Genomic DNA, 21555 nt, shown 5'->3' on the forward strand with positions numbered 1-21555 from the left:
GGGGGGGGGGGGGGGGGGGGTCTCCTCCCTGGTCCTGCTGAACCGAGGCGTGGCCACGGGCCGCGATCTGGCCGAGGCGCCGTGGGTGGAAGTGTGCGTGCCGTTCTCGACGGGATTGTTGGAAGCCAGGCCAGGCCTGGCCAAGCTCCTTTTCTCGCACGCTAACACATCCAGCTGGGGTCGAGATGGTAGCTGCTTTTCACCCTGGGTCCTAGAGCGAGGAGATTCCGCACCGGGACCCCACACAACCCTTCGACAGGTGGGCGAGATGAAACGCGAGCCTTTATTGTTGCAAGCCGCTGAGGTTTCGGACCTGCTTGTATCACAGCACAGACCTAGCCTCGTCTGACTGAGACGTGTTTTACGGTGCTCTTCGTCCTAACAAAGGTCCCTAATATGCCCGGAAGGCCTCGCAATATCTCGACCTAAGTGTCAAGCTTCATCTTGAATTGTATTTCCTCTCCATTTCTCCCCTTCATCTCAACAGGCCTTCCGCCCCTCCCGCAAAGGTGCCAAGCCCCATCCCACTACAGGCTCTTTGTACGTACGTGCTGTTCCGTCTGCCTGGAACATTCTCCTTCCTGCCTGCTCCCTTCGCCTTGTTAACTTCTATTCATCCTACTAGTCTCAATGGGCTTTCACAGCAATAATATATCCTTTATAACCCTCATCACAGCTACACGCTTCCCTTGGCTGCTGTGTTTATTTGGCTAATACTTCTTTTGCCCCCTAGACTGTATAAGAACAGTTGCTCAGCTTTTATTTACGTACTATCCCTAGCCCCGGCATAGTCTCTGGCACATAATGGGTACTCAGTTTTTATTGAATAAATAATTGAGTTGAGGGGCGCCTGGGTGGCTCAGTCGGTTGAGCGTCCAACTTCGGCTAGGGTCATGATCTCGGGGTCCTCGGATCGAGTCCTGCGCATTGGGCTCTGTACTCAGGGGGGAGTCTGCTTGTCCCTCTGCCCCTCCCCCGGCTCATACTCTCTCTCTCTCAAATAAATAAATCTAAAAAAAAATTGAGTTGATGTAGTGCAGTGATTGTTGGAAGGAAGTTGGAAGAGACTTCTTAGATTTGAATCCCACCCTGCCATTTAGTTTTCGTATGACCTTGGGTAACTTACTGAGTCTCTTTCTGCCTCAGTTTCCTCATCTGTAAATGGGGATAAAAATAGTTCCTACCGAGGTGGCTGTGAGGATTACGTGGATGAAGATACATGTGTGTTTGTTTACTCCCTGCGTCCGGTCTCCAGGCTCACCTCTCTATATCCTGTTCTGGGGGGCTGGCAGTCTTCTCACTATATTTTCCATACTCCTTCCCCAGATGCCTACGCTTCCATCAAGCCGCTGAAAGACACTGGCAGGAGCCTCAGAATTGGAGGGAAGGGAGAGAGGGAACTCCTTTTTGGTTTCAGCTCCTGTCCGCATGTGACAGCAGCAGAGGATGGATGTGCCAACGGCCCCCGGCTCCCCTCAGGGCTCCCAGCACCAGCCGCCCCGCGTCCTCTCAGAGGTCTGTGACCACCATGTGGTGCGCCCCACCTTCATGGTGACCCCTCTCCGTAAAGATCCAAGTCTCAGCTGTGTGGATTTCCTCCTGGGAGCGCCGAGGTTCTGGTAGCCCAAGCTTTCCCTTCTGTGTCCCCAGTGCTGGGGGCTGCCATCCTCCATTTCCTCATCTCTGGGCTGCTGCAGAGCCCCCTCTTGGAAAACCTACTGGACCCTATTCCTGACTCCTGACTGGGCCCCGATACAACACCTAAAGCACCTCGAACAACATCACGCACGCAGGAAGCACAGGGGAATGTCAAGGCCCGCATTTGTTGAAGCAGCTGAGAAAAGCAGCCGTGCCCACCGGAACTCTGTGAAGGGCGCGGGGAGCTTGGCATCGATCGAGGATAACGCGAACTCCTCGGTGCAGAAAGGCCGATCCATCCCCTAAACGGTCACTCAACTACAACCACCCAGGTGTGATTTAAAGCAAATGATGACACAGCTTCCAGAGCATTAGCAATTTTTTATTTTTCCTTTTTTGTTGCATAGGAAATGCAGTACTTGCTTCCAGTAATTGTATCGTAATGTGAGAAGGTGGTAGCACTAATGGTTGAATACAAGAGTTAAACTAATCCACACCAGCTCAAAAAACCTGTGGAGATTTAGTTGAATAAGAATGGACGCCCACAGTGATTCTCAACCAATTACAAATTTTCACAGAACACAGTCAAACTAAAAGGGTAGCTATGAGAGTCAATACAAGTATACTAGAGGCACAGGGGGCCCGGCTCATAAAAACAAACGTCAAACCAAGTTATTAACACGGGGGGGTATTTAGTTGCACAACAGATCTCTTTTCATCTCTGGAAATGTTCGGTCCCCTCCCCCCGCAATTTGAAATGAAAAACCCGAGGTATCTTGAGTGGACAGATTTCCAAGGGTGGTGGGAAAGGTCCCCAGGGAACTTTGTTCTGTATAAGAGGTCAGGGGTGTAGGGAAGGGGAATCATGTATTTGTCTTGAAAAGTCTTTCTTGAGGACCTCCTAGAACCCAATAAAACTCCAGCTCTAGGTCTAGTAAGCATCTTAGGGGTGACACTACCAAATGCCTTCACAGTGCAGACAGGTTGGTCTCAGACCAGGGAGAAAAAATGAAGCTGGCAGCTCTCTCAATCCTCCATCCCCACACAGCGAGTCGCCTCGTGACCTTCGGTTGAGATGTTAAAAAAAAAAAAATGCGATGTATATAGACTATTACTAAAAAAAAAAAATTAAAAACTTAAAAAATGGAAAATAAGAATCACACAAATAGAATCAAAGGGGGAAGAGCTTCTGTCGTTTTGAAAAGTAGAGCATAAGAACAGCAGGAAAAATAGCCCAATTCATGGGACACTCTTTGTCCTTAAAAGCACTGTGGAAATACAAAAGTTCACATTGCGTGACCTGGTGAGTGTTTTCTACCATGAAGGTGCTCTGGTTGGATTCGAGGTGGCATTCCACCATATATACATTCCTGTGGTCCAGACACATTTTGGAAATTGGGTTTTTTTGCATTAAATCGCATAAGGAGCCCACATGTGAAACTCGGGATGCCTGGCACACAGGCGCGGTCCTGCCCCCACACACTGCTGCCTCCCCACTCCGGTGCGCCCAACGGGGTGGTCCCCTCTCTTTCTGAGCATTTCCGGTACCTACTCCCCATTTCCCCCGTTCCCCTCATCTGGTTATGTAACCCTCTGGGGGGCATAAAAGGCAGATGGGTGCTGGTTTAGGGGGAAAAAAGTGAGATGAAACTGATTTAATTTGGGAAGCAAGTAGTTTCAAATTTAGACCCAAAAAAAAGTATATTTAAAAAATCCCGTGTTAATAGCAAACTCCTTTTTCTTATGAATCGGGCCCAAAGTTTGTACAGAGTTTTATTTTTGAAGAAAATATTGCAACTGTGCATGAAACTAAATAGCCATGTGATTTCTTAAAGATTTTTTTCATTTTTTTTTTCTTTTAATATGAGGAAGTCTGGTGTGAAGACGGATCAAGCATGGGTACCTGGCTGAACATTGTCCATTAAGAAAACGCTTCAGGGTCAGCATAGCTTCAGCCGAGGGCCAAGGAAAATGTCCCTCGCCTGGAAATGTTCTCAGAGTGTCTTCGTAGCACAGTTCTTGAAATACAAACAGTCGTTTTGAGACAAAAGTCTTGCCAGGGACTGATTTCTGAAATCAACCACCCATGCTTGTCCCCTAGGAGAAAGAAAACAAAAAACAAAAACAAAAAACAAAAACACAAGTAATACTGAATTTAAGTAAATGTATACCTCCAAAATACTGAAAACAGCCGAAATCAAGAAAGACAGAATTTGCGTTCTCAGTGAAATACCTTTAAACCTAGCTGACAAGAACCAAGTCAGAAAAAAAGACTAACATAACTTTGAGTAATATTCATACAGTTCACTAAGCATTATGGAATAGCATGCATTAATATTGTACGGTTATTTTACATCACCTATACCAGAAGGTCCTGACTGACAGACAGCGAAGGCTACCGGTGTAGAAAAATCTTACTTCAGAAGAGCAATATAATACAGATTTCACAGGCACTACATTTTAATATATCAGGTATTATGCTGGTTTTCTTATAATTCTTTCTGTCCTAAAGCTGGCATTATAACAATGACCAAAAAGGCAAGGATTGAAGTAAACGGAAAGTAGATACCAAAGTTGATATAGTTTTTTTTTTCTTCAGATAGATTAGTGCATAGTTCTCATGCAGATAAACACTGCTATGCATTTACACTGTTGGAAAGCAGAGTGAATTGAGCCCAAGTTGTCACATTGGTGTAAATCATTTTGTCAGCCTGTAATAGCACCATGTAATGGATTTGCATTAAACATTAAATTGATTTCAGAATTGGTGACACAGTATTCACTACAGTTAAGTGCTATGGAATAGCTTCAATGTTACCTGCTATCTATCAAAGCAATTTTCATCCCACTGCTTTTTTATTGGAAAAAATAAAAGGAAAACATACACGACACTAATTAGGCAAATGCACAGCCTTGGACGTGGAGAAGGCAGAGCGGGTTTACTGTCAAACAGTAAATACATGCATTGACTTCGGGACGAAATTGGCCTTGGAAGCCGATTCGAATGAAAGCTCGCCGGTGGGCAGTGCAGCTTTCTGAGACTGTCCTAGGACAGATCTCGGAGGGTGGGTGGTGAGGTGCCACTGAAGCTCTCCTTACACTACCATGCCAGTTGTGTTTTAAATTTGTTCTATGGAGGCCTGCTACCGGGGGAAAAAACACTGAAAGAAAGGGAAGAGAGAAAGAAAGATGGGGGGAGAGAGAGAGCGAGAGAGAGACCACCACCACTATGGACAAAAAGATATATCCAGAGACATGATGCAAAGTACATTAAATGACATTCCTAGAAATCCCTCCCCCCCAAGAAAAAAATATCACAAGGAAAAAAATATTTTTCTTAATCCAGATTTCATAAATACTTTATGACAGAATTTAAAGTATATGGGGATAAGTGTCTGAAAAGTAAAAGACAAACTTTTCGAGATGGGTTTTGCATATTCCTGTGGGCTGACTGAACACCGTGACCCTGGAAAATTTGGGTTCCCTTACACTTCGACTGTCAGAGAATGAAGAACTCAAGTGTGGGGAGGTGTACCTGTTGGCTTGTGGGGGAGGGACGCCCACGCCTGATTGCAGGGTGGGAGTGGGGAGGGGCTGACACCAATAACTTCCATGCCAGGGTGTGAAGAAACTCCCAGAAAAGTTCGCTCGAACCTCAGAGGAAAGTAAAAGGCTCTGGGATGGAGAGAGTGGCATTAGGGGGAGGGCCTCTGCCCATGAATGATCAGAAAAAGAGCATTTTAGTGGCAGGGGAATGGGTCAGTGAAAAAAAAAAAGCATATAGAAAGATGATCAGATTTAGTGTTTGTGCCTCTGACTTCAGTTCCCAAAGAAAAAACATGGAGAGTGATTTGAGGGACTTGTCTTTGCCAATATTGTTAATGCCATTGACGGGAGAGAAAAAATTCCAATGTGTCTCAGAATCAAGGGCGGGGCCTTTAAATTCGGCCAGCCCTCAGCCTGTCAGTCTACACACCCCAGGTAGCAAAGTCTTCCTCAAACATCTTCGCTTGGCTTTCATCTAAAAAGGTAAACACGCGGATTGTTGGTGTTTCTTTTTTCCTGCTTGATCAGAACTGAACTACAGTTTCCTGCTGCTTTCTGGACAATGAAACATGAACAAAAATGTAACTTAGTGTATTTAATACTTAACCCCTGTTCGTTATCACCCTAGACTGCCTCCTTAATGTTTTAAAGCCTTTAAAACATTTTTTTTTCCTGCAAATCTGTTCAGAGTTCCCTAATTTTAGCTTCATCAAACTTAATACAACAAAATACCTTCAAAAATACAGCATACCTGTAACGTCCATTTACAATGGTTTTTCAGTAGACCTATACTTCTCAAGCATAGGAATATGCTATACCATTGAGAGAAAAAAATAACTGTATTTAAATACTTACAAAACAAAAAAAAAGGAAACAGGAAAGTTTTAAACTTAAATCCAGTTCCCAAGGTGGGGGGGGGAGGGGCTCGGGAAAGAAAGAAAAGCAATTCTATGAACGCTGCCTTTATAATGGACAATCAGAAATTTCACTAGGCTAATTTGACAGAAATTTTTCCTCATTTAAACAACATTACAAAAGTCCTGCATTATAAAATAGGGTAGAATAAATCAGTGTAATCAATAAAACTATACAACAATACAAATTACATATCTTCTGAGTGGGCAGTTGATTCTCTCTCTTTGCAGTCATGACTACAACATGCTCACTAAAAACAACTAAAACTGCCCAAACTATTGCTTAGTTTGTTTTGTTTTAAAAAAAGGGTGCAATTTTATTGTATATACAACCAATTTACTGGTAATACCTTGGCTTATCGCAAGGTTCTGACAAAATGTTTGTCTAGGCTTTTTTCCCTTCACTGTGAAGCACTGAAAGCTGCTATTTTTTTTCTTTTTTTTTCTTTTTTCTTTTTTAGTGCACATATGTCATAATAAAGTAATGCCCAGCTAAGTGCTATAGGGGAAGGCAAAGTATGCTGGCTGGCTATAGGAAGTGACACCATATACTGACAATCACACCATACAACAGCGCCAAACGACTATTCAACCACTTATCAGACACATATGAAAATCCAAAATGTTTTATTTTATTTTTTTTTCCTTAAATAGAGATAACCAGTAAACAATTTTCAGAACTTGGAAGTTTAAAAACGTGCATATAAAAATGGGCATTATATACTTTTTATTGAATGTGGATTGACTGCAGTCTGCTAAGAAAAATGGGGTGTGGGAGCTGAAGAAAAAGGAAGTTGTCTTTTTTTTTTTTTAAGGCTTGCTTGTGAAAGGAACAGTTGTAAAAACAAAATTGCTTGAAGCAGGGTCAGCTTAGTGCTTCACAGTTTGACTGCTTCTCTAAGAGGAGCCCTTCCTGCGCACGTGCATTCAAAAATCACAAAAAAAGTACAAAGACAAACACCTAAAACACACTGCGTCAAGTGCAGCACCGACTTTGGTCAAATAAAAAAAATAAAAGAAAAATTAATAATCGCTAAGCTTTTCTACACGATATAAGCAGGTATTGCATATTTTCATATATCTGGGGGGGGGGGAATAAAGGAAGACTCCAAATAAATTGTAGAATGCAGCAACATCCAAAATACTGATATTCGAAGCCATCTACAGATCTCAGAATAGCACTGCCACTGACCACAGAGGACAATAAAGACTACTCCTATCTGCGGAACAACTCACTCTCTATCTAGTTCTAGATGTTGAAACTGACGATGGCTGACGTAAAAGTCACATTTACAAAAAGTGTCTCCAAATGCTTGACTAGGGAAAAACCCCTTTCAATAGAGGAGCGTGTGCAACAATTCCACAAATAATCGCTATCCAGGGCAAGGCACATTGATATGGAATTTCCGTTTTCGTGCAAATTAAGGAAAAAAAACAAAACAAAACAACATTGTTTCGGGGGGGGGGGGAAGATGAGGAGCAAAGTGTCTTCCCAAGAATTTCAGTTACTTGATTGTATAGGACAGTAGTAGAACCCTTCTGAAGGGCTGAGAAACAGTTTAAAGGCAAGTGCCTAGAGGAGGGATTACAATATTGTGTCTTAATGCACTCTACTTTATCCTACGTTAACTATATAAAAATTAGTTACTAACACTAGAGCATGCAGAGACTTTCTCTGATCAGCAGGGCTTGCCAACCAGAACGTATATATATGTATAGTATAGGAAACCTTCTTGAAGTTGCATGGGAAGCAAAGGGGTGCTTCGCTGTCTGGTAGAAAAATCACTTGCACTTTTTTTTGTTATTTTTTTGTTTTTTTTGTGTGTGTATTTTTTTTTTTTTTTACATAAGATACAGGACATTTGGGGGTGCAAACTTTTTTTTTTTTTTTCCCTAACGGGTACCCTTGATCTGAATGGGCACCAGCATTTGTGTCAGTATTGGTTTCAATATTCTTATTATTTTGTTTTTTTCCCATAGCCCAGTTCAGGGGCGCAAAGGTCTTGAAAAGTTCTGGACAATCTCTGGTACAATGAAGTGTCTGATAACTGATAAATCCTATGTGGCTGGATACATGTAAAAATTTTCAGAATTGGCATAATCCATTATAGTGACTTCTAGCTTATAAAATTAACAGATACCATGATTTCATTTTAGTTATGTGCTTTGATAACAGAAAATAATTAATTAGCATTTAATGTAGTTAACATATCGTGGTAAAAGCACCATTAGATTTGTTTTTTTGTTTTTTTTTTTTTAAATTTTCCTTCAGTTTTTAAAGGGATACAAGTTTAACAATAAAAAACATAAAAAGCAAAAATAGCTCCCCTTTTTCTTGCAAGGCTGTTTTTTACCCCGATAATTTAGAGTCCTGGGGTGGAAGGACTTGAAAAACAAAAATAGAATTTTCAACAATCTCTATCTTACAAAGATATTTAGCTATCCAATGAAATTGCACTTTACTCATTTCAAAATTCGATTGTTTTGATTGATTCCTGTCAGTTTCTGTCAAAACAGACCATCTTCCCCATTTCCATGTGAATTTGTGTGTCATTGTTGAAATTGTTGAAAAAATGTTTTTTTTTTTTTTTTTAAATGTAAGTGCAGCATTTCACAACTTTTAAAAAACTGAATAGTAGTAGTAGTAGTTTGTCATTTCGGAATTGTTCTGCAACGTGAGTGGATTCACTGTCCTTGTGGGCCATGTTATATATTTAACTGCTGACTGCTGAACCAAACCAAACTAAAAGAAAAAATAAAAAAGGAACATAACTGCATTTTCTTTTTCCAATATGTTACAGAAAAACATTGCCCTTTGACTGTCCCGTAAGTTATATATTGCAGATCTCAGCTACTACAAAAGATTTAGTTCTCCATGCGCCTCCTGATGACTCAAGGAGGCTCACACCTGTGTGGGTAAATTCATGAAATACTGTGAAACAGCCGGGCTCCGTAAGGAAAGTGTGTTACAACGGGAAGTCAGTGAGCAAGGGTAGACCTTCACTAGCCACATCACCTAATGCTCACGCTACCACGGAAACACTCCAAATGTTACAAAGCCCAACCATTTCCAGCACCATATGAGAAAATTACAACAGTCCCTAAAGTATTTAAAAAAAAAAATCCCAAAAGGTTATGGCCTTTGCTGTTTGACCATAATGCTCGCTGTTTCCATGTACAAGTTGATTTGATTCTCCCCTTCCACTGACAGTGAAGTTGTAACCGCGCTGGGTTGAGGATGCGTCCATGTTACAGAGTTGAGAAGGGGTCAGGTGGTCTGTCTGGTGGATGGTGGGACGCTGCGACTTTTATCCCAGGTACCAGGACTGGAAGACAAAAGGAAAAGAGCGATTAGAGGTACAATCTGGAAAGTAACATATTTTAGAAGTTGCCCTTCCGGCCATGAAATTGGGATCTATATTAGGAATGAAGTGGGGGGCGGGGAGAGGATTTTCTGGGAATGGAAGAGAGGAATGACAGACAGTAGTAAATCTTGAGCCCTTGAAGCTGATCTTATTCCTCCAGAGTTGAAACTCAGTGTCTTCATTGGGGTTTGCCAACATTCTGAGAGTGTCTCGAAAATAAAGTATTTATGTCCACTTGAAATGCATATATGGGTTTTGCAGTCTGGTGGGGGCAGCTACAGGAGGGCAAGAAGCTTGATCATCTTCTCACTGAGTCCTCAGTGCCAAGCACAGGGCCCGGAGTAGAAGGTTCTCAACAAGAAGTGTTGAATGAATGGGCAATGGGTGAGGGAAGAGGTTTCCTGTGCTGATCAATGTCTACTTGGATGATTTTCACATCTCCTTTTCAGCGAGATGTAGGCCCTAAAGACGGTATTGTGACATTCTTTGAATGTGTGCAGATGATCAACAGTGATATAAAAATAAGTGGAGGTGAAGTAGAAAAAAGTGCTGCATGAAGAGTCCTATGAGATTTGGGCAAGTCACAGCACCTCTTTTATACCCAGTTTCCTTTATGTGTGCCTGAGGTAGATTTTATGAGGTAAAATGTTCCTTTCGGCTCAATGTTTCTAAGATAATTTTTCAAAAATGACATATAATAATCCAGTGGGATCGAGATTTCACCCTATTAGCTGCCATGATGTCAAAAAGGACAGTTTTGTCCGTTGGACATCAGTGAGGCCATTGCATAGCCCTTGTTCTTGTTTTCGTTTGTTCGGCACTTATTTAGAGCCTTCCGTATGCCTGCTGGGCCCCGTTACCAGTTATTTTTACTTTCAAATTTTAATTTCAAATAAAATTTCCTTTCAAAAATACTTAGGTGATTGGCTTTGGACAACAGTCTGGTGATACATGACTTTATAGGCCAGCATTGCTTTCTCTGTTAGCTAAACAAAGTGACCAGTTATGGTCTAATATCAGAGTCAAGGTTTCTCAGGTGAAACAGAGAAGTATTTGGCTTTTACCAACTTCTCCCTAGAGATACCCTGCCAAATTCACCACATTCATTATCATTCGCAGAAAAATCGTCAACTTCTAGCAAAAGCGAATGTGTCTGAAGTCTCTGAGTTGGCAGTATCAGAAAGGGGTTCACTTGAGTGGATTCAGTCAGACGAAGGCTCATCAGTGCCCAAGAGAATCAATTAGGTAAAGGACGGCCTCTGATCCCAGGGGTGAATGGCGAAACGATGGCTACACGGATAGCTACCAGGTATGAGATTTCCTGGTCACACAAGCTACCTTTGATTTCCAGAGGACTTGAAAAACCCAAGCCTAACCCGAAAAACTACTCATCCTGTGTACTTTTAGATGTTCTTCTTTGACCACATGCTTTGAGGAACACAATAAAGCCTCTTGTGTCCCGAAAGGAAATCACCCTGGCGAATACACACGGCCTAAATCTAACTGGACAAAAGGAAGAAGAGGGGGAAAGAAAGGAGAGGGGAGGCAAGGCCCAAACTGTATTTCCAGAAGGCCTCTCCTAGTAGCTGACGGATCCGTGCGTGCTACAGCCGCGGTCTCTCGCTCACAAAACAGCCTCCAAGTTTGGGTGCGGCGAATAACGCTTACAGGATTTCTGTTCTCACACTTTCTAAGTCAGTTGTGAAATTCCAGCCTCCTTCAATCTGACGCTGCATAGTAGCTCTTGAGGCAAACACCGGGGACCCAGTGAGTCAGCAGGGGGAGCAGTTTTCCATACCACGGTTTCTGGACACAACCTCAGCGCACTACAAAAATCTGCACTGCCTCTGCACTTCTCTTAAAAAGCAAAGCAAAAAAAAAAAAAAAAAAAAAAGTTTCTTCACACATCTTACTATTCAGTGTGTGCCTTGCCGACAAGGTTACCCCAGAGCAGCTCTGTAATCCTTCACTGAAATAGGCTTTATTGATTGCTCTGGTCTATTGTTCTCTTTTCAAGTCCCCCAAGTTCAAGTTCATCCTGGTGTTACATCATGTCTGGTTGCTAAGAGCAACCAGACAGACCCAGACGTGACTATCATTAGCAAGAAACCCTCCGCTCTCCTCCCACCAACCTTCCAGTGGCTCTGACGTAGCAGGCCCACTGCAAACACATTGAAGTATTTATTCTGCCTAATTTATGACCTACACAGCAAGCAGGACCCCCACTCCAAAAACCAACACTGTTGTATATTTAATTAATCTGTCTTTCTCTGGCACTTGGGAAAGTTAGACAAAGGACTAATTATTGTGTTTCACTCTCCACACTTTTCTTTCGGGGGGGTGAATATTTGCATGGGAAAGAAAACTACAAGGCCTAGCGTTGCCCCCCCCCCACTTTTTCTCTTTGCCCTATTGACATTTCATGAAATACTTTAGCTGCTTAAGGGAATTAGAAAAAAATATGCGATGTGAATGTTACTCCTTCTGAGTTGGTATTCAGTAACACAAATCAACTCATGACATGTTTAAATTTAAATGCTAACCACACACTCTCAGAGTTACTTTAAAGGTTAGTTTTTAATCAATAGAAGTTGCTGACTCCGGGTTTTTGAGCTGCTCACTGCAGCTCTTGGGCTTTTGTCTACCGTTAGAGCTTTCAAACTTTTTTTTTTCCTTGAGATGATTTTAGCAATGATTTTCAGACACAGAAGGCTATTGTGCTCTGACCAGCAACATGTCAATAGAGAAGCGAGTTGCCCTGTGGTGTGGTGTCAATATGACTCCTGAAGGCATGGTTGGGGGTCTTTAATAACCCGTGAAAAAAACTTAATTAACCCTTTCAGGCCCAAACCAAAACCTATTCTTAAACTTTTTCACTCCTGTAATTTGACCATTAGTACTTATTTCAACACCACACTAATCTTCATGACAATTAACCCAGCTACTTGACCAAGGCCTTCCCCCCCTCCGAATAGGAAGTCAATCCATTAGGAGAACCACACAGGGAATTAGTTTTTTGTTTTTTGAGGTTTTTTTTTTTGGGGGGGGGATGAGGTAGCTTTGATTAAATCATTTATTTGCTGAGATGGCAGATAAGCAGTTATAAAAATAACAATTAAAAACTCATCCATTTCACCAAATTATTTTCTCACAGTTTGTAGCTGAAGACGCTCCTAATTTCTTTATGATGAATGTGATGGTTGCACATGTATATGCCACTCAATTTCTAGAAACTTCCATGAACTACTAATACTATCAAATGGACAAGACGGTGTTTGGAAAAGCCCACTTTTCTCTTGTGATGTTTTCTCAGAAATTCTATTATGCAAGCAGTGTTAGTTTCAAAACATTACTTGAAGAATGACTCTGAGCATTTTTTCTCTTGGGTCATAGAAGAGAAACATAAAAATAATCTGAGGTTGTTAAATTGTTGGGGTTGAGTAGCAAATCACTGGGAAAAGGTGCCACACTAAACAAAATTCATTTACGGAGCGTCAAAAAATTGTCTTCAGACATTTACTGACACAAGCTTACATTTCATATGGTTTCTGCCTTCATACTTTATAACCCCTTGATCTAACCTACTGTATCCAGATGGACTACAAAGGAATCTCTGTCCCTTATCTGCAGAGAGTTCCAATATTACAATACAATATAGGACAATGTTATCTTGATACATTTACATTAAGGAAGTAAACACAGAGCTTTGATCTATTTTTTCCTCGGGGACTTTCAGCTAGAGTTGTTTTGGAGGTCCATAAATCCACACTCTTACAGAGGCTCCAGTTCAGTAAAATTACTCTGTTACATTCACGATTTCTACAGTTTGGGATGTGCTGGGGGGAGCGGGAGGGGTGGTAATTGTCCTCTCTCAGCGTTCAAGGTGAAACATCAAAAGAAACCTGCAGTCCAGGACCAGAGCTCAGCTTTCCTTTTCTCCAGTCAAATGAAGAAGTAATCTCATCAGGTTGGAAAGTGCTGACTAAGGATTTAATAAAGTGCCTGCAGATGTGGCGTCTCTAAGGTATTCAACTCATGTAATGCAAAACAGCTCCGCACTGAATGTGCTTATAAAATTTCATTTAACCATTGCAGCGCGAAATTTTTTTTTTCACCGTTCTCTAAGGAGTTTTATCACACTCCCCGCCCCTTAATTTACAGCTCCATGAAAGTTCGGATCCCGTTCTGCTGGGATTCTGGAATCCTCACAGTAGTCAGGTTTTATGAACCATGAACAATATCCATCCGGCTGCATCCTAAACAGGAAAGCTGGGATGGCAGTAGGCACCTTTGACAGTGCCAGGCTCTTCCCTTTCTTATGCCCCACAGAGAGCAATTAGGAAACTCTTCTCCAAAATTTGGTCATGAGGTGGCCCCAAGACATGGTCCACGACAAAGACTCGACCCCTTCATCAACAACAAACATTCTAATGTGAATAACAACTATTTTTTTTTTTTTTGAAGGGCCTTTTATATACTCTTCTCACTAAGAGGGCAGGATGTATATTTGAACAACAAAAGGAAATGCACGTCTGTTTGAGATAGCTATATTTTACTTTAACCAAAAAAAGAGAGGGTACAGGGGGTGGGGATGGGGAGGGTGGTACAGACTGTGACGCAGCAGAATCTGTTTTTCAGATTAAAAAGTTAAACAAAAGGCCTCAAGGGCAAAGTTGAACACTGCGGAAGGAGGCTGTTAATGTGGAATCCAGAACTGGGTGTGACACTCCGCTTTCTTCTCCAGGCAAGGTGGGTTATTTAAGGACATTCACACACATAAAGCAGAGACGTGCAGATACGGGGAGGCCTCTGTCCCCACTGCCCCAGCAGGCCCGACTCCTCATCAGCCCCGAAGAGGATGCTACCAACCGGGGCTGCCTGAGCTGTGGCCACCATCTGCACTGTTCTCTTAAGGAGAAGCTGGCTGGGTTGCACTCATCCAGTTCGTCCTTTTTTGCTTTCTGCTCTTGTTTGGATGAGCTAAAGCCCACTGTTGAGCCCAAATGAGGTGCCCTTGGCTATTCAGCCCAAAGCGTGGTAGCTCCCCCACTCCCTTTCACTACAACAGAAATGGACAGCCCTCCACGTTTCTCATTATCAGTAGACACCATTTTGGAGCATTTCTTCACTCACTCTACAAGCACCAGGGGCCTAACGTGTGCTCGGTGCTAGGCCCTGGGGACAGAATGTATATAATAATTAGGTCCTGCCCTTAAGGAGTCGTTGTGCAGAAAGACGGCGCTGAACTGCACCCTTCTATACTTTTCAAGACACCAGGTACTCTGTTATTCTCACAGTAGGATCAACCTTTATCAACCTAATATCGACTGAGAAGGCTGAGCATCCAACGTCCAAGGGACCCAGGAGCGAGTCCTACTTTTTCCCTTAACTACTTGTGTGACTTTGAGTAAGCAGGTCTCTGTCCTCGGGCCCCCAGAGGACTGCGGTGAGAACTGCTCCACGCAACAGGAGAGGAGAAACGGGTTTTTACACTGGTTTCTTCTGAAAAAGGTAGGCTGCTACCCACACGTGTCGGTTACTGGTATTGCCAGCCACAGGTTTTGATCTCTGCCGTCATTTTTCTTGTCTGATTTTGTTAATTAAAGTAAGCCTGTTTTCAATAACGCTAAACCAAGACTTGTTTATTGTACAGGAAACTATTAAAACATTAATGGGCCATGATTGGCCCCACTTACCTTTGTGGCCTTATCTTTTTCACTGCTTGTACTCAACACTTGTGCTGTGTTAAACTTCTTCCAGATCCCCCAAAGCCAAATGCTTCTCCCTGCTGGGCCTTGGCACAGCGATCCCACGCTCCTTGGCTTTGCTAACACTTGCTAGTTCTTGCGTTCTCAGATTAGCATCCCTTCTTCCCAGGGGTCTTTCTCCAGGCCTTTCGTCCTGGGGTTTACCTCTGTCACAGTCTCTGAACTGTAATTACCTGTGTTCTCCCCAAGAAAATGGATATCTTGTTGAGTGTGGCATCCCCACTGTCTTGCATCCCTTCTTCCCAGGGGTCTTTCTCCAGGCCTTTCGTCCTGGGGTTTACCTCTGTCACAGTCTCTGAACTGTAATTACCTGTGTTCTCCCCAAGAAAATGGATATCTTGTTGAGTGTGGCATCCCCACTGTCTTGCCCAGTGGCTGGGGCAGAGTAGGCACTTACTAAATATGGTGGAAGGAGGGAAGGAAGGAAGGAAGGAAGGAAGGAAGGAAGGAAGGAAGGAAGGAGGGAGGGAGGGAGGGAGGGAGGGAGGAGGGAGGGAGGAGGGAGGGAGGAAGGAAGGAAGGAAGGAAGGAAGGAAGGAAGGAAGGAACCATCTGTCTCTAAGCTTCTTGAAGCCTGGTGTCAGTGACCCCAACAGGGTATTTAGATGGATGGCTTCCAGCATAGGTGTGCCACAGCCATGCTCATGCCACGTGGCCATGCCCCCCGCCCCCCCCGCCCATGACAGACGGTCTCCTGAGAGACACACGCAGGTCTCCATAAGCCGCCCCAGGCAGTTCTGATGGAAAGCTGCTGCAGTGGGGCCAACTGTGGCCAACTGCGTCAGTAGCACGTGCAATAGTTTTGTAACATGGACGGCTGCCTACTTACTACAAGCACAGAGGAGTTGTCCAAACCACTGCTCCCTGGAGAGTGACCGTGCTGCTCCCGGCCAAGACCTCCGTTTGGTTCAAACCTCAAGACGGGAAAACACTAATCTTTTTACCCAATAAGCCATCCAGCGCCTCCAAACCTTGAGAGTACACCCACAATCCAATTATTCCGACTGTTGTTCCAAAGTCTAAATCTTTCACTGCCTTCCAACCTGCCCTAGTGTCTGCCTCCCCATCAAGTACTTTTTTTTTTTTTTTCGGTCTCCCTTTACATTTTCATCTGAGTAACCTTTTACCTCATGAAACCAAAGACTTCCGAATGACAAACTGCACTCTGGCCCGCTCACGTTCGCTCTGCAGACTTCCCAGAGGGCTGTGTGCACCGTGGCGGAGCTCCGACCCCCGAGGCCGAGTTAGCAGAATCCCATCGTTTAACCAGTACATGCCATTCTGTACTAGTTAAGTCATGTTAGGCAAGTTAGTTAGCACTCCGGAGTCTCAGTATTAGACTCCATGAAATGGAGATAACAACTTAATCAGTTTTTATGGGGCTTAGATGAGCTAATGCCTGGATAGAGGCAAGCACAGAAAACCAGAAGGCCGGGGTAAATGGACTCTCTAACCCTAACATGTGTACAGGCCGTACGGTCCACGTGAGACCCCAAGAGGACCGGTTCCCTTGGAAAGTCATCGCTCAACAAGGCGGCTCTCTCTTACTTAATGATATAATTTCTTAGTTAAAAGTAGCAGCTGCGTCAGTTCCATTCCCCCCGTTGCAAGAGAAAGTTCTCGAGAAAATAAAAATCTGTCTTTAATTGCGGTATTAAAATCAGAGCAGCGAAACCAACCACACAAAAGGAATTGGCTCAAGTTTATGAAAGGCATTTGGGCCCTTGCCTTGCAAGGCTACACTGCACGCCTTGGAAGTTGGGGGGGGGGGGGTAGTCGTCAGGCAACCAAGTGGGACAGAAACAATCCTATTTTGGTTTTTGTTAGCGAACGGCATACTACATAGATCAGAGACTTCTTATAAAATACAAACCCCCACTGTACACAAAGCACAGGAAAATGTGAGGAAAAAAGGGAAAAACTAAAAGCAGCTTAGGGTGTGTTAACGCTGCTATTCTGTCAGCTTAAAGAGTATTTTATGCTTGATCAACAGCTCTTTTTTATTGTGCTTTTCTTTCATTCATTCAAGACATCAAAGCCGGGCACCACCAGTGTACCTGCCTTTCTGGAGCCACTTGTGAGGGGGTTCTAATGAAGCACGACTCTGGGAGCCGGAGACCCCCGTGGACACGGCAGTTCAAAGGGAATATTTCAACAATGATTACATTTTGTAAATCTTTTTATGAAAGAGACAGCTTATTTCCTGCTTTTTCATGAAAAATAGATTCTATCCATTAAAGTGAGCCCGCGCCACGGAAGCTGCTTGAGATCTGAGGTGCAGCGTGGAGATTAAGGGGACAACGGCCCGATGAAATCGTCCAGCGTGCCTATCTGCTTGGCTGGGATGGCACTGCCGGGTGTTCTGGGTGGAGCCCAGACAGTGCGCTGGATGGCTCTGCTGGCGGAAATGCAGTGACAATGGCGCTTCGCGGTTTATTTTCAGCCGGGGGCCTGGTGTTTATTGTTTGTTCCTTTTTATTCTTTTTGATTCCACAAAGTCCAAACCAAATATCAGAAGGCATCAGGCAACCCCTTTCATTGCACAGGAAAAAAGATGAAAGATTTTAGTTACAGATTCATTAAATGCTGTTATTTTTAATGCCCCGAAATGGGACAGACCCTTTTGCACGTGGGAAGTTAGCCATTAAAAAGCTGGCTCCGGTCTGAAGATACAATACAGGCTTTATTATTGGCTAATGTCTGCCCCAAAGGCAAAACTAAAGAAGGCTGGCTACCCTTTTGTAATTTTTGATTTTCGGTATTAAGATAATCTTTCCTCCAGTCTTTCTTTTTTCTTTCTTTTTTTTTTTTTGGCGGCGGGGAGAGTTGAGTACAGTAGGGATGGAGGAGAATATGATTTCCTAGGGAGCTATGAAATGAAAAAAAATGTATGTTTTCTGCACATCAGATTCCAACCTTAATTAAATGCCTGTTGTCTAACAAGTGCAGACAGTCACACTTGGGGCTGGCCCAATGGTGGCCCAGGGAGGTAACCTTTCTTGTTTAAAAAGAGAGGCGTGGGAGTGGAGGTCAGAGCTCAGCAGAGCGTGGCCACATTGTAATAATCATTCCACCCAGTGCTTCTCTGCTCCTCCTCTTCCCCCAGAGCTGAGAGGCCCTTCCCAAACACCACTCAGGTTCACAGCACATCTATCATGTAGATTTAGTGTTTGGATTGTACAGGTAGAGAAAGTCTGGAAACGGGGGAGGAAAAAAATAACACTAAAGCGAAAAGTCCAATTACTACAAAAAGTCTCCGAGAGACGTCCTGCAATAGAATGACGGAGGATCTGGTACTTGGCCAGAAATGAATTCCCAAACTAACCTTTTCAGCCAAGCTGCCCTTCAGGCACTGGATGGCATCTGCCACCTTTGGACCTTTCCACCACTGCTGATGCCGACTGGCACAGCCCATTGCACAGGTCTTTGCTTCTTACCCCTTTATTCACCCTCTGGTCACAGTCCGGGCTCCTTCCTCCTGTGCTTTCCAAGCCCCGTTTCTTATCCCCAGCCCCAGCTAGTCTCTTTCTCTCCTCTCCACCTGGGTTTGAACCCCCCCTCCCCCGCCAAGGAATTAGGGCAGACCCCTCCTCTCCCAAAGGCCACAGGAACCAACAGTCCTTCCTACTCCATTCACCGGATTAAGAAAGGAAGCGCAGAAGAAGGCATTCAGCTGCAACCACAACCCGCCCGCCTAGCAGCTGCAATGGAGGGCTTCTGTCGGAAGCCAGAGAGCCACAGAAACAAGGCTTCGAGGCAGAATTGGGGCAGAATGTGGAGGAGGCTGCAGGCATCTCAGTTCTCAGACTCAGGAGAAGAGAGAGGGTAGTGAGATGTCCCTCAGCACAGGACTGTGAATCGGGAGCCCCAGCTTGGTCACCGGCTGCCCCCGGAGTGGCACCCGGGAGGCCACCCTGATTCTACTTACAAAGATCCCATTCCTAAACTCTCTTCACCTTCCAGGAACACCTGCTTTTCCATTTCACTGATTTCAGGAGTCATCTTTTCCTTGTTCACCGTGTGGTTGGGATACTGGGGTAAAACTGTTCATATCCCTCACTGAGCTTAGAGTGAGCTTGGCTATGGAGAAAGCGAGAGACCTAAATTCTAGTCTCTGTGACTTCCGGGGTCCAACTTTACTTATCTGCAAAGCAGGCCTCGGTGTATCAGTTATCACGGCATTTGGGGGAGGAAATAACAAACACAAAAGGACAAAACTTTCAAATACTGGCCTAAGTGACTTCGAAATACCAGCGAGAAGTGTAAGTAGCATGGTCATGGGAGGCCTTGCTGTGGTACGGATGGCATGGTTGGGGTCAAGGTCTCCGTCCTCTGGGCCAACTACCCTGGATAGAAATGGAATGATTTCCCCGAGCCCAAGCAAAGCTCCGTGTGACACCCCCGAAATAACAAACTAGGGATCAGTGAACAATGCTTTCCTCCTCCTTCTGAAAACGTGGTAGGATTTAGGGTTTTATGGCAACACAACTTGTCTTTGTTAAGACGTGACTTGCAAAACAAACCCACATGGGGGAGTTGGCAGTTTCAAATGACAGTACTTTTTTTTTAAATGCTGAAACAGCAAATGCTTTTTATGTTCAGATTTATTTCCTTCTAAATTTGTAGATTAAATTTACAACTAAGCAATATTCATTACTACAAATGATTCGATTCTTCCTGAATATTTCTAGGGGAGGTGAGTGAGAAGCTTCTTGGTGGGGTCGGGGTGGGGAGTTGAACAAAAGCAAAGACCCCATAACATTAGCACTCTATATGAAGGGTCTTATCAATGGTTTGGACATATACATCATACGTATCAGTGGCAGGGCTACTTGGCTTCCCTTTCAGGAATCTATGTTTCTTGGAGAGAGCTAATATCCTAACACAGAAAATTCAATTCATTCATTTTTAACCTTTCTAGTCATGACTTTAGAGATGGTAGAGATCTCCCAAGCAAAGATTACTGAAGACAGATCGAAGAATGTGTTTTATAAAATCAAGCATGGTAACCAAATCACCTACTTAGTTTTCAGATAAATTCCACCAGGTATGGCTCCCCCAGTAACTGACATTTGGGAACAAACTCAGAACTCATGCACACAGAGCTAATCTGGAACTGTTACACATTCCACTATCACGTTATTATATTTTAATGAAACCAATTACACATTGGACTGTTATACGTTCACTGACTCTTTAAATATCCTTTTCTCTTGTTAAATCACCATATGGATGGGAGATCCTATCGTTCATTTGGCAAGAATGGTGCTAAGTTCAAATGATACCTATTAACTTTCATTGGATCCTGCAATCACAAAAATCTTGCAGCTCTACCACCTTGTGCTATCTTAAAGCTGTTGAGTTAAAAAAAAAAATACTTGAAGATTTTTCTTTCTCTTCAAGGAGTGAATTTTCTGAGCTAAAATATCGCTTCCTGTTGTACTCCATCAGCCTTTCGGCGTTGTTCTTCAGGAAGATGTTTACGAGTTCAAGTTCAGGTTTAAACTAATAACACACGGTGATGGGTAGTAAGGAGGGCACGTATTGCATGGTGCACTGGGTGTTATACGCAACTAATGAATCATCGAACTTTACATCGGAAGCCAGGGATGTACTGCATGGTGACTAACATAATATAATTAAAAAAATTAAAAAAAAAAACCTAAATAAAACCCTCCTCAGGAGTTTATAACTAAGCCTCATTTACATGGGCTCCCTCTGAGCTCTGCCGGCCTCAGTGTGCGAGTTTCCAAGGCTTGGTGAAGGAATGTTTTACAGCTGGAATCTGTACCGCTTTCTCAGGCATTTCAGTCTCTGAGGCTGGGCACACAAGCTTCAGTTAGCATTCAAAGTTTCCTCAGATCTGCCATAAAGTCAAAGAAAGAGAGCAAGAAAGAGAAGGCACGGGCCAACTGTATCTTCTTGATTTTCCCTATCAGGCTTTCAAGTTAACATTCCAGTTGAAAAGTGAGTAACAGATTCTAGACGTATGTTCTAGAATTCCACAGCCATGACGTTGAATTTCTCTAAAATTATTTTCAGCATTTTGTGCAAATGGTCAATGCATATTTATTGCCTTCAGATATAAAAACTAGGGCTTGCTAAACTGTTTTTCTGCCTTGAAAATGCAGATAGAGAGTATTAAGAAGATAAATGCCCCCTCCCAAAAAAAAGGGGATCCCATATTGTGTTTATGAAAAAACTTAAGGGATTTTCGAGGTCAGAAAGATCTCAGGGATTTTCCAAGCAATGAAGGTACACTAGAGAGGAAGAAATAGCTATTTTGGGTTGGGAACCACAAAGAGATGAAGTAGGGATTCTAAA

General features: G+C 43.4%; 1 protein-coding gene across 1 annotated transcript in view; it reads right to left on the bottom strand.

Moving 5' to 3' along the window:
* Positions 1–2004: 2004 nt before the first annotated feature.
* NFIA (nuclear factor I A) overlaps positions 2005–21555 on the bottom strand; it is a 178206-nt gene continuing 158655 nt past the window's right edge. Inside the window, exon 10 of the mRNA XM_040627223.1 lies at positions 2005–9424. Coding sequence (XP_040483157.1) covers positions 9367–9424 — 58 coding nt within the window. The 3' untranslated portion in view covers positions 2005–9366. The remainder of the gene's footprint in view (positions 9425–21555) is intronic.

This window comes from Ursus maritimus, unplaced genomic scaffold (genome assembly GCF_017311325.1).
Source record: "Ursus maritimus isolate PB19 unplaced genomic scaffold, ASM1731132v1 scaffold_12, whole genome shotgun sequence".
Lineage (NCBI taxonomy): Eukaryota > Metazoa > Chordata > Mammalia > Carnivora > Ursidae > Ursus > Ursus maritimus.